This window comes from Mobula birostris, chromosome 15, assembly GCF_030028105.1.
Source record: "Mobula birostris isolate sMobBir1 chromosome 15, sMobBir1.hap1, whole genome shotgun sequence".
Taxonomy (NCBI): Eukaryota; Metazoa; Chordata; class Chondrichthyes; order Myliobatiformes; family Myliobatidae; genus Mobula; species Mobula birostris.
In genome coordinates, this window is record NC_092384.1 from 37,399,052 (window position 1) to 37,414,173 (window position 15,122).

Below are 15,122 nucleotides of genomic sequence, written 5' to 3' on the forward strand. Positions count from 1 at the left end.
CTCGAGGCTTCAGCGAAGAGAAAGCAAAAGAAGAAAAGCTCTAGGTTGTTTATTTTCCCTCCCCTTCTTTATATCTACTCAGCTAGGACAGTAGAGATGCCAGAAAGGATCGTGGAATGCTTCGCTTGTGGGATGTGGGAAGGCAGGGAGACCTCCAGTATCTCTGATGACCACAACTGCAAGAAGTGCCTCCAGGTGCAGCTTCTAACAAATTGCGCTAAAGAGTTGGAGCTAGAATTGGATGAACTCCGGATTAATTGGGAGGCTGAAGGGATGGTAGATAGGACATATAGAAAGGTAGTTACACCCAAAGTGTAGAACACAGGTGTCTGGGTAACAGGCAGGAAAGGGAAAGAGTTTAAGGAGCCAGTGCAGAGTATCCTTGTGTCCATCACCCTCAACAACAGGTATATCACTTTGGATGCCACTGGGGGGGGGAGGGGGTTGACCTCAGAGGAAAGTCACAGTGGTCAGATCTCTGGTACTGAGTCCGGCTCTGTAATGCAGGAGGGAAGGGGGGGATAAGAGGCACACTGTGATGACAGGAGATTTGTTAGTTCAAGGAAACGGACAGGAGGTTCTGTAAGATTCCCAGGTGGTATATTGTCTCCCAGATGCTAGGGTCCAGGACATCTCGGATCGAGCCTTCAGCATTCTTAAGTAGGAGGGTGAATAGCCAGAGGTCATGTTCTACGTATGTACCAATAACATGGCAAGGACGAGCGATAAGGTTCAGCATAGGGAGCTCAGGGAGTTAGATGCTACGTTAAAGGGCAGGACATCTAGGATTATGATCTCAGGATTGCTACCTGTGCCACGTGCTAGTGAGGTAGGAATTAGGAAGATTATACAGTTTAATACGTAGCTAAGGAGTTGGTGTAGGAGGGAGGGCATAAGAATTTTGAGTCATTGGGCTCTCTGTACAGAAGGGACACTTTGCACTTGAACAGCAGGGGGCCTAATATCCTCATTGGAAGGTTTGTTAATACTGCATAGTGGGGTTTAAATTAGACTTGAAGGAGCATAGGAACCAGAGTGCCAGAACAGTTAGTGGAGAGGTTGTGGAGGCAAATGTTGGTGAGACCACAAAGTTAGGAATCAAAGGGTTGAGCATGGTGCGACTGGTGTCCTGAGCTGCCTATATTTCAATGTAAAAAGTGTCATAGGAAAGGCGGTTGATAGTGCTGAAGATGAGATACAGTAGCTGGTTTACCAACAGAGGCAGTGTGTAGTGAGGAGGGCTGTCGACAGGGCATAAATTGCAGTTAACAGGATGAGTTGCAACGTAAAAGGCGGACAAAATCGGAAAGAGTGAATACAGGACTGAAGGTGTTATACTTCAATGTGCACAGTATATGGCATAAGGTAGATAAACTTGTAGCACAGTTACGTATTGCCATGTATGACGTTGTAAGCTGAAAGAGGATCATAGCTGGGGAGCTTAATGTCCAAGGATACACATTGTATCGAAAGGACAGGCAGGAAGGCAGAGGGGTGGTGTTGCTGTGTTGGTAAAAAATGAAATCAAATCATTAGAAAGAGGTGACAGAGGACCAGATGGTATTGAATCACTGTGGACAGAGCTAAGGAACTGCAAGGGTAAAAAGACCCTGATGGGAGTTGTATACAGACCCCAAGCAGTAGTAAAGATGTGGTCAACAAATTACAACGGGAGATAGAAAATGCCTGCCAAAAGGGCAATGCTCTAATAGTCATGAGGGATTTCAACATGCAGGTAGATTGGGAAAATCACATTCAGGCTGGATCCCAGGAGGGTGAATTTCTAGAATGCCTGTGAGATGGCTTTTTAGAGCAGCTCATAGTTGAGCCCACTAGGGGATCAGATATTCTGGATTGGGCGTTGTGCAATGAACCAGAATTGATTAGAAAGCTTAAGGTAAAAGAACCCTTGGGAGCATGCAATCATAAGATGATCCAATTCACCCTGAAATTTGGGAAGGAGAAGCCAAAGTCAGATGTATCAGTGTTACAGTGGAGTAAAGGGAATTATAGACACATGAGCGAGGAGCTGGCCAGAATTGATTGGAAAAGAACACAAGCAGGGATGACAGCAGAGCAGCAATGACTATAATTTCTGGAAGCAATTCAGAAGGCACAGGATATAGACATTCCAAAGAGGAAGAAGTATCCAAAAGCAAAGATGACACAATTGTGGCTAACAAGAGAAGTCAAAGCCAGCATAAAAGCCAAAGAGAAGGCATATAATAGAGCAAAAATTGGTGTGAATTTGGAGGATTGGAAAGCTCTCAAAAACCAACAGAGGGCAACTAAAAAGGCATTAAGGTAAAGATGGGATACGAAGTTAAGTTTGCCAGTAATATTAAAAAGGATAACAAAAGTTTTTTCAGATACATAAAGTGTAAAAGAGGGGCGAGAGTTGATAACGGACACCGCTGGAAAACAATGCAAGAGAGGTAGTAACGGGGGTCAAGGAAGTGGCAGACGAACTGAATAAGTATTTTACATCAGTCTTCACTGTGGAAGACACAAGTAGTATGGTGGAAGTTCCAGGTGTCAGGGGGCATGAAGTGTGTGAAGTTACCATAACTAGAGAGAAGATTCTTGGGAAACCGCAAGGTCTGAAGGTAGATAAGTCACCTAGACCAGATGGTGTACACCCCAAGGTTCTGAATGAGGTGGCCTCACTGGTTGGGAAAATGTTGGAGTCAATTTTGAAGGACAAGGTCTCAGGGTACTTGGAGGCATAAAATAAAATAGGCCATAGTTAGCATGGCTTCCTCAAGGGAAAACCTTGCCTGATAAATCTGTTGGAATTCTTTGAAGAAACAACAAGTAGGATAGACAAAGGAGAATCAATTGATGTTGTGTGCTTGGATTTTCAGAAGGCCTTTGACAAGGTGCCACACATGAGACTGCTGAACAAGCTATGACACCATACTAGAGGAAAGATTCTAGCATGGATAAAGCATTGGCTGATTGGCAGGAAACAAAGGGTGGGAATAAAGAGGGCCTTTTCTGGTTGGCTGCTTGTGACTAGTAGTGTTCCACAGGGGTCTGTGTTTGGACCAATTCTTTTTACATTGTATGTCAACGATTTGGATGATGGAATGGATGGCTTTGTTGCAAAGGTGGAGCAGCAGGTTTTTTTGAGGAAGTAGAGAGGCTACAGAAGGACAGACATATCAGGAGAATGGGCAAAGAAATGACAGATGGAATTCAATGTCAGGAAGTGTACAGTCATGTATTTTAGTAGAAGAAATTACAGGATAGACTATTTTCTAAATGGAGAGAAAATACAAAAAACTCAGGCGCAAAGTGACTTGGAGTCTTGGTGCAGGATTCCCTAAAGTTTAATTTGCGAGTTAAATCGGTGGTGAGGAAGGCAAATGCAATGTTAGCATTCATTTCAAGAGGACTAGAATATAAAAGCAAGGATGCAATGTTGCGACTTTATAAAGCGCTGATGAGGCCTCACTTGGAGTATTGTGAGCAGTTTCAGGCAGTTTATCTCAGAAAGGATGTGGTGAAACTGGACAGGGTTCAAAGGAGGTTCACAAAAATGACTCCAGCATTGAATGTCTTATCATATGAAGAGCGTTTGATAGCTCTGGGCCTGTATTCACTAGAATTCAGAAGAATGAGGGGTGACCTCATTGAAACCTATCGAATGGTGAAAGGTCTTGATAGAGTGGATGTGGAGAAGATGTTTCCTGTGATGGGAGAGTCTAAAACCGGAGGACACAGCCTCGGAATAGAGGGGCGTCCTTTTAGAACGGAGATGAGGCGGCCACCTTTAGCCAGATAGTGGTGAATCTGTGGAATTCTTTGCCACAGCCAGCTGTGGAGGCCAAGTCCTCATGTATATTTAAGGTAGAGGTTGGTAGATTCTTGATTGGTCGGGGCTTGAAGAGATATGGGGAGAAGGCAGGAGATTGGGGCTGAGGGGAAAAGTGGAAGAATTGGCAAAGCAGACTCAATGAGCCAAATGGCCCAATTCTGCTCCTATATCTTTTGGTCTTATGAATCACTTAGAACACATTATCCAGGGCATGTTCGCACTGCTGCTATTTTATTGGACTGGCATCAAGAAGACCTGAACTATTGATCCAGAGTCTAAAGGTAGAAATTTTTTTTAAAAATCAGTAACGGTTACAGTGAATCATGGTTTGTTATAAGAAACGATTTTGATCACCACTACCTTTCTGCAAGTAAGCCATTCTAAAACAATCTGCCTGTATGTGACTCTGGACCCAATATGATTGACTCTTAATTCTTTTTTAGGTGAGTGAGAACAATATCATCAGTCAGAAGACAAAAGCAAAACAGGCTTGTTACAGGAAAACTGCACATCAGAATACCTATCTTGAATTTCATAACGTAGTAAGTTTTCTCTAAACACACGGTGCAGAATGGTGAAGTGGAACTGGAATATTACAATGATGGGTGCTCTGTTGAGATGTACAACTAACCAACAGAATGGTTGGTACTGGCTCTATGTAGAAATCATCACAACGAGTAGGCTGACTGAGCTGGCATGGCACCTACATTGCAAACCAGCGGGGTACCCTCTTCCTAGAAGAGTTGCTTCAGATTTGCTCCCACCCAAAGTATATTTTGATGTGGTAAAATAAACTCCTCTTCTATTCCTTCCAAATTCTGGAATTGTCTGCCATTTGCACAGTTCCAGTTTTGTCAAAACTACTGTAGAAACCATCAGCCTCCACTCATATAAGACAGCAAATGGCTCTACTCTTTTGGTTATTACCCCCAACATCTGGAAAAACTGCACCTTTTAGGGCTTTCTAGTTAAAACTTATTCACATCTATACACACTTCAACGGTTTCATTAGAGTTACTCACCAAGTTCAAAACTGAAATGACCAATACAACAATTATGACAATGAGAGTCAATGTTAGCCGTAATATTGGTTTTGTTGTAATAGCTTCAGAGACGCCAGTGAATGGATTTGAAGACAAACAATTCTTCCATAGCTTTTGCATGGAACAGAAAAGAAACATGAATTGAAGCGCTGACATTCTTTAGCAAATTGTAATGAAAATTTTCCAATGAAGGCCAAATAAAAATTCAAAACTAATTAAAAGTTTTGAAGGTTTGCTATAGCACTGAATACTTAATATCACTTTGGACTCATTTGTCTCCATTTCTCCAGTTCAAATTTGAGGAAACACAAACATAGAAGAACTGATTGTTCAATCAGAACAAAATACTATTCCAGTTTGTTAAGAAAATCAGTGGTAACAATAATTACATCAATAGTGACAGTGACAATGCCAATGGGAACATGGTGATAAAAATATTGGTAGCAACTATAATCATTGGAATACTGGAATAGCAAAGGTTTCATTACCACAGAATTAAAAGAATTACACAGAATGAAAGGTAACATGAATAATGTGGATAAATACATGGTTAGAATATTTCTTCACAGAGGAAAAGCACAGATGTAAACTAGTTAGCCCAAATAGCCTGTATCTAAGTTTGTATTTTAACTCCAATAGTGTATTGAACCGAGTATGCTTTCAGACTTCATTTAACATAGCAAATGGTTTTAAACTGATGTTACAAAGAGGCAGCAATTCACTAATGTTACAACGGAAAGTTTACATGACAAAATTAATGGATTATCTTAGCTACAATATTTTGATTCAACTCACCTTCACATAACCAGCAAAAGAAATGAAGAGAATTATCAGAAGAATAATGGCAGCAATTCCAAATGATATCCCCAGTGTATCTGTTCTATTGAGAAAAACGTATGTGGCAGAAGTTAGGTTAAAAATATTTTAAAACTTAAAAATATATTTGATTCCAAATGCAGTACTTACTTTGGCATAACTAGCAAGTGGATCACAAATATGCAACAGAATATCAACATGGCACAACCAGCATAATACCTCAGGGAGGGAAGACAGACTGAACGATACTGGAAGAAAGAAAAAAGGCAGCCAATACATGAAATGATGAACGTTTCTCTTCACTTTGTTTTCCCTTTCTTAAACAGAAACATAGCACAAGCTACCCAAGAGATGTATCAACTCATATGCCCAATCAGAAGGGGAGAAAGTTCAGCAAAACACCCATCAGGTGAACTGATGAAAATAGACATAGATGTGATTGAAAATATGGATTTTAGAAAAAGCTTGCAATGATGAAATGGCACAATTTTGTGGAGAAAGCTCTAGTAAAGATACGTTGGAGTTGTATTTATGCAAAATAGTTTAATTCAGATTTAATCCACAACAGAGATTTTAACATCTTCGTTCTGAAAAGTTCTTGTTACCTTAATTTGTCAAGCATATCTTAGTATAAACTCTCATTCAGCTGAATTGTGATAAACACTGTATTGTTAAATGTTAAAACCAATGCTTCAAGGGAATTGTAAAGATATATTTTTGCATTCTATTAAAAATAAAATTGACTTCTAGTTCCTCAGATATATGCTGCAATGCACATAAACTTTCATAGAGATTATTCAAATCATAGTTTTCTTTTGAAGAACCAAGAATAAAGTACTAATAATATGCTTAAAATATTGTTATTTTATGTAAAATTGTTATTTCCCATGATATTGTCATTTTAGTTGTTTTGTGAACCAACTTCCAAGGTCAGTAAATTTTCAGGAAAATTCTTGGACCTACGGCTCAATGAACACACCCTAGAATACTTACTATTTTTTCCAGACCCTTTTCATTGAATAAAGGCATCAGATGGGCAAAGATGCCACATTTAATTGATTCTCTGTAGAAAGAAAAAATTGTAAATATTACTGGGTGGTATCAGAACTCTCACAGCCTGGGGTAGAAGCTGTTGTCCAGCCTCTCAGTCATTGTTCTTATACAGAGGTACCTTCTGCCTGACAGTAAGAGGTTGGGCACGGAGATTCGGGGAGGGATGGACATAGAACTAATGGTATGTATCCTGGAAAGGGGAAGAGAGACCCCAGTGATGCTCTCCGCATTCCTTACTGCTCTAGAAGTAACCTAGGATGTAGATCATGAAAGGCTCTCCTACCAAGCCAATCTTTTCATCATGCAATCCATCCTTATGATCACCTAATGCTTATAATACTTGCAAATCCTCTGAGCGAATTGAAATTTTGTACTTTAAACAAGTTGAATGAAGTTGTTAAACCCTCACCACTTCCATCCTCTCTCTGGCTCCCACCCTCTCCAAACTCACAAAGGATTTCCCACCAGAACTTCAGCAGAGAGGACTGAGGAACAACAAAGGCATTTATTCCAGGGCTTACGATGAATTGGAGTAAGATATGCACCTCAGCTTACAGTCCTGTATCATTTTAACATTGGTTAAAGCAGTGAACAAAGGAAACAGGGAAACTGGTGATGATTAAATATGTTCACATCTTAAATGTACATTCATCCACAAACATCTATTCGACAATGACCTCAGCTTCTCTGCATCCTTAATGGTGCATTCAAAAAATCTTCATACGATGAAAAAACTACCATTTTATCACTGGGGTGGCCACAGAAAGGTCCTGTAGTGTCTGAAGCCCTGTACATCACCCACTTCATCACATGCTGCTGATCACGTATCTTCAGAGGCTACAGAGTGTCCTGGAACGAAGCCAAGTCTGGGGGCATGGGGCGAGGTGAAAGAAAATCAATGAGTGGTGAGGTGAGTGGAGGACAGGGCAATGGGTAGCATTGTGTTTATTACCAGAAATCAAAAGCTAATCAGCTTTTCAGCTCTTAGCTCCATCGCCACCCCCCCCCCCCCACCTCCTGTCTTCTCCTATCATTTCGGATCTCCCCCTCCCCCTCTCACTTTCAAATCTTTAACTATCTCTTCTTTCAGTTAGTCAAAACGTTGACTGTACCTCTTCCTATAGATGCTGCCTGGCCTGCTACGTTCACCAGCAATTTTTATGTGTGTTGCTTGAAATTGCAGCATCTGCAGATTTCCTCGTGTTTACGCTAAAGTAGACATCTGTTGTGGTAGGGAAGTGGCGGGGGGGGTGTTGGTTAGCACAGATCATGGGAAGGTGTGATGGAACCACATGTACTTATCTCAGAAGGGTTTCCAGAGCTGGGCAGGACCTGCTCCTAAAGACCTCTTTTAAGTAGCATGAGACTGGAAATAGTTAACACTCCTCTGAACAATCTAACCTAATTTACCCAGCAACACTGCAAAATACAGTTGAAAGAATAATGCCAGCACTTGCACAAATGAATCTAACATCACATCATCTGTATACAAGGCTGGTTTACAATGTCAATAGCCAGTCAAAATTCCAGAGTGGCGCAATTTGGTTGAGAAATGTACACACAACTGCATTCCACTCTGGAAATCTGATATTCTGACTGAATGTTTTTGCCAACTAAAGTTCCACAAGTTAAAGCCGTGACCAAAATCAATCACTGAATCACTATTGAGAACTTTGATGCAGGACTTAAAGAAGGGAAGTTCTGTTAATTTGAAAAGAAACTTGGCTGGTCCACACTTAAAGCACTGCGTATAATCTGTTCTCATTCTTATAAAAAGTAACATTGAGGTATTGGATGTCAAAATAAAATCAAACTGATAGCAGAGCGGAGAAATTATTTTCACCAGGAGATCATGACTTTTGTCTCACTTCTACTCTGCCTTTGGACTCCTTCACTATTCCAACACATGTTCAACAATTAGTACTGCATCTTAGCACATTACTACTAAAATATTTTGTCAAAGTATGGAGAAATAAACTGTTGCATTACCAGTGTTATTTTTCAATACACTACAGGGCAATATTTTAACATACTGTTCTATATTTGCATAATGCATTAGAAAATGTTGCCCTCAGAGTTTTGAAGCAACAAACATTTGAAGAGGAAATCAGCCACATCAATTTACCCTCTATCCCAAAGCAACTTCAGTGCATTTAGACTAGACTCAATGAGGAAGCAATGATTTTTTATTCTTGAAAAGCTATCCTGCTTTCGTTATCTCTCTTCTATTAGCAATGGAAATTTACACCGAGATAGTCACTCTTCACATCTCAGCCCACGCAAGTGATTGCAATGGGGTGTACATGTACAGTACACACATGAAACAAGATTGTTGCCTTATTCTGGAGATTGAAATATTTGTTTAACTTCAAGTGATTGATCAATGTCCGAAGGGCTCTAAACCGCATTGTGAAAGAAGCATCAAAACGTAAAATGTTACATACTTTGGTGAATTTATCCCGTTGATTGTCGTTATCATTTTTTCACACAGTTCCTCTTCAAATCGTCTTTTTTGTGATTTGTTTCTAGACAGTGAAAATTGCAGTTGAGATACGGTACACACTACACGTGATATCTAATTAACATTCAAAGCTTTTCATCCTGTATGTGAGATAGATTGTTATTCATCATTTTTGTATCATAGAAGAATTGTATGCACAAAGCTCTATCAAATATAATTTGGCAGCCACCTCTGAAGACTGGAATGAATGAGAACTAAAAGAGGATCAATGTGGGTGTTAGTTAATACATCAACATCTCAGAATGTATAGAGTGTGACAACATGATATTAAAACATATCTATATTTTATAACAGTGAAAATAATTAAATTCAGAATTGTTGGACTGACAATTTGTGTCACAGCAATTTGATGTGCACTATGCTGCACTCAGCTCTTCAGCTCCCAGACACTGCCACTGTGCCCCTGCCTTGGTGTCAGCAACAAGTTTCAAGAAGCACCAAAACATAGAATTAAGGTCTAAAGCTTCACCTTAATTTTTACTCTGTATTCAGGAGAGAGCTAAGCCCTCATAGTGAACTCTGTGCTGTCCATTTCAGAAGGTAAGTTAGAGTAAAGTGCACTGGTAAGTCTGGAGTCTGATCTGAACCACGTTCAGCAAGAACGGCTATTTTCGTTTCCTAGAGGATGATCTTAAAACAATCTGGGAGCTTCACGGTCACCATCATTCCAGCTTATATAAGTGAAGTTAAATTTCCCAACTTCCATGGTGGAATTTGACTTCTGCTTCTGAGTCTTTAGACTGTCATCCAGCAACCCAGTCTTGCAGATACCATATCCCCAAGGTCCAACAGAAAGATAAGTGGCAAAAAAAAATTGGATTTTTTTTGTTAAATGCTTTCTTTAAAGAACCAAATTATGCAAGATAGTCTGAGAATTATTGAATTCTGACTAAATATATTATAGCATCAATCTGCAAATGTTGATCTCATGTAGCTGATGAAAACCCACCGATCCAATGTCCTGTGGAGCCCAAGAGAATGCATTGGGGTTTCCTAGAAAGATGAGAGGAAAGAAAAGACTGAGAATGTGTTGATTTGTTTCATAGATAGTACAAGTCTTCAACAGAATCCATGTTTTCATCTTTACCTTCCCAATCTTTCCACTTGGTGCTGAGATTTCAGAGCTAACATTGTCTCGTTGCTGAAGGTGGGCAAACGGTTTTGCCGCACCCCACGACTCCAGGTATCGCGTCATGCGGACAGACGCTCTCATTTTTAGTCCATCATTAACATGTCTTGGCTTCGGCAGGTGCCGACTCTTTGGGCTTTGCTGCTTTGTCTGTTGATGATATAACATTGACATAGAATCTATACTGTAATCATTAAGGCATAAGAATAATGACAGTAAAACATATCGGTGAAGCTGGACTTTGTTTTTCTACAAAATGATTCAGGTGAATAGACAACTTACAATCATTTCCACAGAAAATTAGGTCTGGTGTGAAATTGACTACTAGTTCGTTTTGAGCATGCTTCACTCTATTAAAGAAGGTCAATTTTGTTCCTTTGCAGGAGATTTACTTTTGAATATACTGTAAGTGTAAGTAAAATATTGATGCAGAAAGATCAAGTAATGAGGCTTCAAAGTTCAAAGTAAAATTTATTATCAGAGCACATACATGTCTAAAGTAAGTACATGTTCAGCACAACATTGTGGGCCAAAGGGCCTGTATTGTGCTATAGTTTTTCTATGTTTCTATGTCACCACATACAACCCCGAGATTCTTTTTCCTGTGGAAATCTATGGAATAGTAACCATAAACAGGTTCAATGGAAGAGCAAGCAGAGCACAGAATTTAACCAACTGTGCAAATGCCAATAGGAGTAAATAACAAGAGCATGAAATAACAAACTAAAGAGTTCTTAAAGTGAGATCATTGGCTGTGGGAACATCTCAATGAGTGTAGTTATCTTCTTTTGTTCAAGATCCTGATGGTTGAGGGGGTAGTAACTGTTCTTGAACCTGGTGGTGTGAGTCCTGAGGCACCTGTACCTTCTATCTGATGGCAGCATGGTCTGGATGGTGAGAATCTTTGATAAGACCATAAGAGACAGGAGCAGAATTAGGCCATTCAGCCCATCGAGTCTGCTCTGCCATTCCATCATGGCTGATCCCAGATCCCACACACCTGCCTTCTCGCCATATCCTTTGATGCCCTGACCAATCAGGAAATGACCAACTTCCACCTTAAATATACGCACGGACTCAGCCACCACAGCAGTCTGTGGCAGAGTATTCCACAGATTTACTACTCTCTGTCTAAAAAAAATTCTCCTTCCCTCTGTTCTAGAGGGTCGCCCCTCAATTTTGAGGCTGTGCCCTCAAGTTCTCGATACCCCCACCATAGGAAACATCCTCTCCACATCCACCCTAACTAGTCCTTTCAACATTTGATAGGTTTTGATGAGATCCCCACGCATTCTTATAAATTCCAGCGAGTACAGGCCCAAAGCTGCCAAGCGCTCAAGTGTTAACTACTTCATTCCCAGAATCATCCTCGTGAACTTCCTCTGGACTCTCTCCAAAGACAATACATTCTTTCTGAAATATGGGGCCCAAAATTGTTGACAATGCGCCAAGTGAGGCCTGACTAGTGTCTTATAAAAGCTCAGCGTTATCTCCTTGCTTTTATATTCTATTCCCCTTGAAACAAATGCCAGCATTGCACTTGCCTTCTTCACCACAGAATAGCCTGTAAATTAACCTTCTGGGAGTCTTGCACGAGGACTCCCAGGTCCCTCTGCACTTCTGATGTTTGAACCTTCTCCCCATTTAGATAATAGTCCACACTATAGTTCCTTTCACCAAAATGCATTGCCGTACATTTCCCAACATTTTATTCCATCTGCCACATTTTTGCTCATTCTTCCAATAAGTCTTGCTGCAATTGCATTGCTTCCTCAGCACGACTTACCCCTCCACTTATCTTTGTATCATCCACAAACTTTGCACAAGGCCATCAATTCCATTATCTAAATCACTGGCAGACAACGTGAAAAGCAGCAGTCCCAACCCTGAGAAACACCACTAGTCACTGGCAGCCAACCAGAAAAGGCCCCTTTTGTTTCCATTCATTGCCTCCTGCCTGTCAGCCATTCTGCTTATCCATGCCAGTATCTTTTTTGAAATGCCATAGGATTTTATCTTGATAATGGATGCTGCATTTCCACGGCAACATTTCATGTAGATGTGCTCAAAGGTGTTATCTGTGATGTACTGGGCCAAATCCACTACATTTTGTAGGATTTTCCACTCAAAGGTATTGATGTTCCCATACGAGGCCATGATGCAGCCAGTCAATACACTTTCCACCACACATCTATAGTGGATGTGTTTGTCGAAGTTTTTGATGTCATGTCGTATCTCCTCAGACTCCTAAGTAGAGGTGCTGTCATGCTTCCTTTGCAATTATATTTATATGATGTGTCCAGGACAGGTCCTCTGAGATAGTGACACCCAGAAATTTAATGTTAGTAACCCACTCCACCTCTGATCGTCCAATGAGGACTGGCTCACGGGTCTCTGCTTTCCCTCTCCTGAAGTCTAATATCAGTTCCTTGGTCTTGCTGACATTGAGTGAAAAGTTGTTGTTATGACATCACAGCCAAATTTTCAGTCTCCCTCCTATATGCTGATATATCATCCCCTTTGATATAACCCACAACAGCGGTGTCATCAGCAAAGTTGAATATGCGGTTGGAACTGTACGTAGCCACACAGTCATGTGTGCAAAGCGAGTAGAGCAGGGGGCTAAGCACACATCCCTGTGGTGCACCTGTGCTGGAGATTGTGGAGAAGTTTTTGCCAGTCCAAACTGACTGGGGTCTGCAAGTGAAGAAATCCAGGATCCAATTGCACAAGAGGGTATTCAGGCCTGGGTCTTGGGAGTTTACTGATAAGCTTTGAGAGGACAATGGTGTTAAATGCAGAGCTGTAATTGATGAAGAACATCCTGGTGTATGCATCTTTGCTGTCCAGATGTTCCAGGGCTGCCTGAAGAGCCAATACGATGGAGCGGATCCAAATCGCCACTCAAGACAGGAAGCTGACACGTTTCAACACAAGCCTCTCAGAACACTTCATCCCTGTGCCTGGGGTCTGCAAGTGGGGAACTCCAGGATCTGGGCAATAGTCATTGAGGCAAGCTCTTCTTGGACACCGGTATAATTGAAGCAGGAGGATACCACACACTGCCAAAGTGAGAGGTTGAAGATATCCGTGAACACACTAGCCAATTGGTCAGCACAGGTCTTCAGTAGTCAGCCAGGTACTCCGTCTGGATCGGATGCCTTGCTTTTTTAAAATTTTGCCCCAGAGAAAAAGGGACGCACACAGGAGATGACTTGGCCCTACCGAATCTGCACCTACCCTACTGAAGAACATTCCCACAACCCTACAACTGCCGTGAAAATTCTTCAGAGGTGGGCTTCTTACTTCAATCACCTGACTAATCCTGTTTTGCAACCCTTTGATGAAATGAAGCTATTTACACCCCTGCATACCCTTTCCTTCTTCCTTTTCCCACACATTGGATATCTCCATGAAGCTCCGTCATCATATATGGAATTTCTGATGCTCGTTCGAATTATTGATCTCAGCAGTTTTTTTTTTTAATCTTTGCCTCCTATAGCTGACCTAGAGGAGGTTATCACCTCAGTGGGTTCTGTTCTACCAAACTATCAATCATTGAACAAGTTATTTCGTAGTGTTTTGGTATTATACCACCAAGTAGTTTTAGTTCCATCCAAACAGCATCTAATTCATATCAAAGAAAGGTTTTTTATGAAAACATTAACTCCCATTTCTCTTTCCACAAACACTTTCCATAAAATTTGTCTAACACTTTCCTTGCCTGAACCACCAAAAGAATTTTGCACAGTGAAAAATGCAATCAATCAGTCATAGCATTCTTCATCCAGGAAGTTCAAGTATTTTAATCCCCAGACCAGTGAATTCAAACTACACACATATTAAAATCAATTCCAGGAATATTTAACCCAGAACCACTAAAGTCCAAGTGAAATCCATTAGTCACCAGACCAGAATAATATACAAATCTAATCCAACAGTGGGAGACAAACAGAAACTGTAAAAAAACTAACAAATCAGTCCTTGACTTGATAAATACAGTGCAATTAGCACACCACAACTCTAGCATAAATGATAATGTTAGTTATGCTGTCGATATTCTTTTACAGCATATTTATAATTATGATTGATTCCACAGCCATGTAAATCAATTAAAATGTCTTAAAGTTGAAAATGAATGACACTGTTTCAGGCTCTCCTAGGTCAACCACTTAGCATTTGGTTACTGTATATCATGGGTGCAAGCCTTCCACCCATGCTGCAACTGAACCTCAGCTATAAATCAGAACATTGCAACTACTTTGAAAAGGTTCATTACAAACAAAATGTAGAAGTCAGCAGAACATCGTGCACAATGCACATTTCTATTTTTAACAGTACAACGATTTTTAATAAAGTTTGCGCATCTGGGACTTAATGATGGTGCTGCAGAATTTCCCCAGGTCACTTTGGACAAATAGAGTGAGCTGTAAACTAAATCTCCATCTAGACTAAAAAGCTGCTTATCTCACCAACTCCAAATTCTCACTGAGGCAGCAAATTTTCACGATTGCAAGTATCACTCATCAGCCCGCATCATTTCTAGGTATAAATGTCAAATCAGGATCACTTTTTCACAGGATTCTTACAGCTCTCACACAAGAGATAATTACTAATTCAGGCTGATACAACTAGTTGATGAGAGGTGAAAGATATATGCTCAATCTACACAGTCATTGTTAGGCTGAATAGTTTTCCCTTCGTAGATTATAAAAGAAACAACACCAAAAATGGTGTTTA

General features: G+C 40.6%; 1 protein-coding gene across 7 annotated transcripts in view; it reads right to left on the reverse strand.

Moving 5' to 3' along the window:
• The window catches only part of adcy7 (adenylate cyclase 7), a 160,049-nt gene that overhangs the window by 26,660 nt on the left and 118,267 nt on the right, over positions 1-15,122 (reverse strand). For all 7 annotated transcript variants that reach the window (XM_072279593.1, XM_072279596.1, XM_072279599.1 and 4 more), the window contains 7 exons: positions 10,341-10,532; positions 10,203-10,246; positions 9,177-9,257; positions 6,673-6,742; positions 5,830-5,927; positions 5,659-5,743; positions 4,843-4,974 (listed from right to left, as the gene is read on the reverse strand). In XM_072279593.1, coding sequence (XP_072135694.1) covers positions 4,843-4,974; positions 5,659-5,743; positions 5,830-5,927; positions 6,673-6,742; positions 9,177-9,257; positions 10,203-10,246; positions 10,341-10,532 — 702 coding nt within the window. The remainder of the gene's footprint in view (positions 1-4,842; positions 4,975-5,658; positions 5,744-5,829; positions 5,928-6,672; positions 6,743-9,176; positions 9,258-10,202; positions 10,247-10,340; positions 10,533-15,122) is intronic.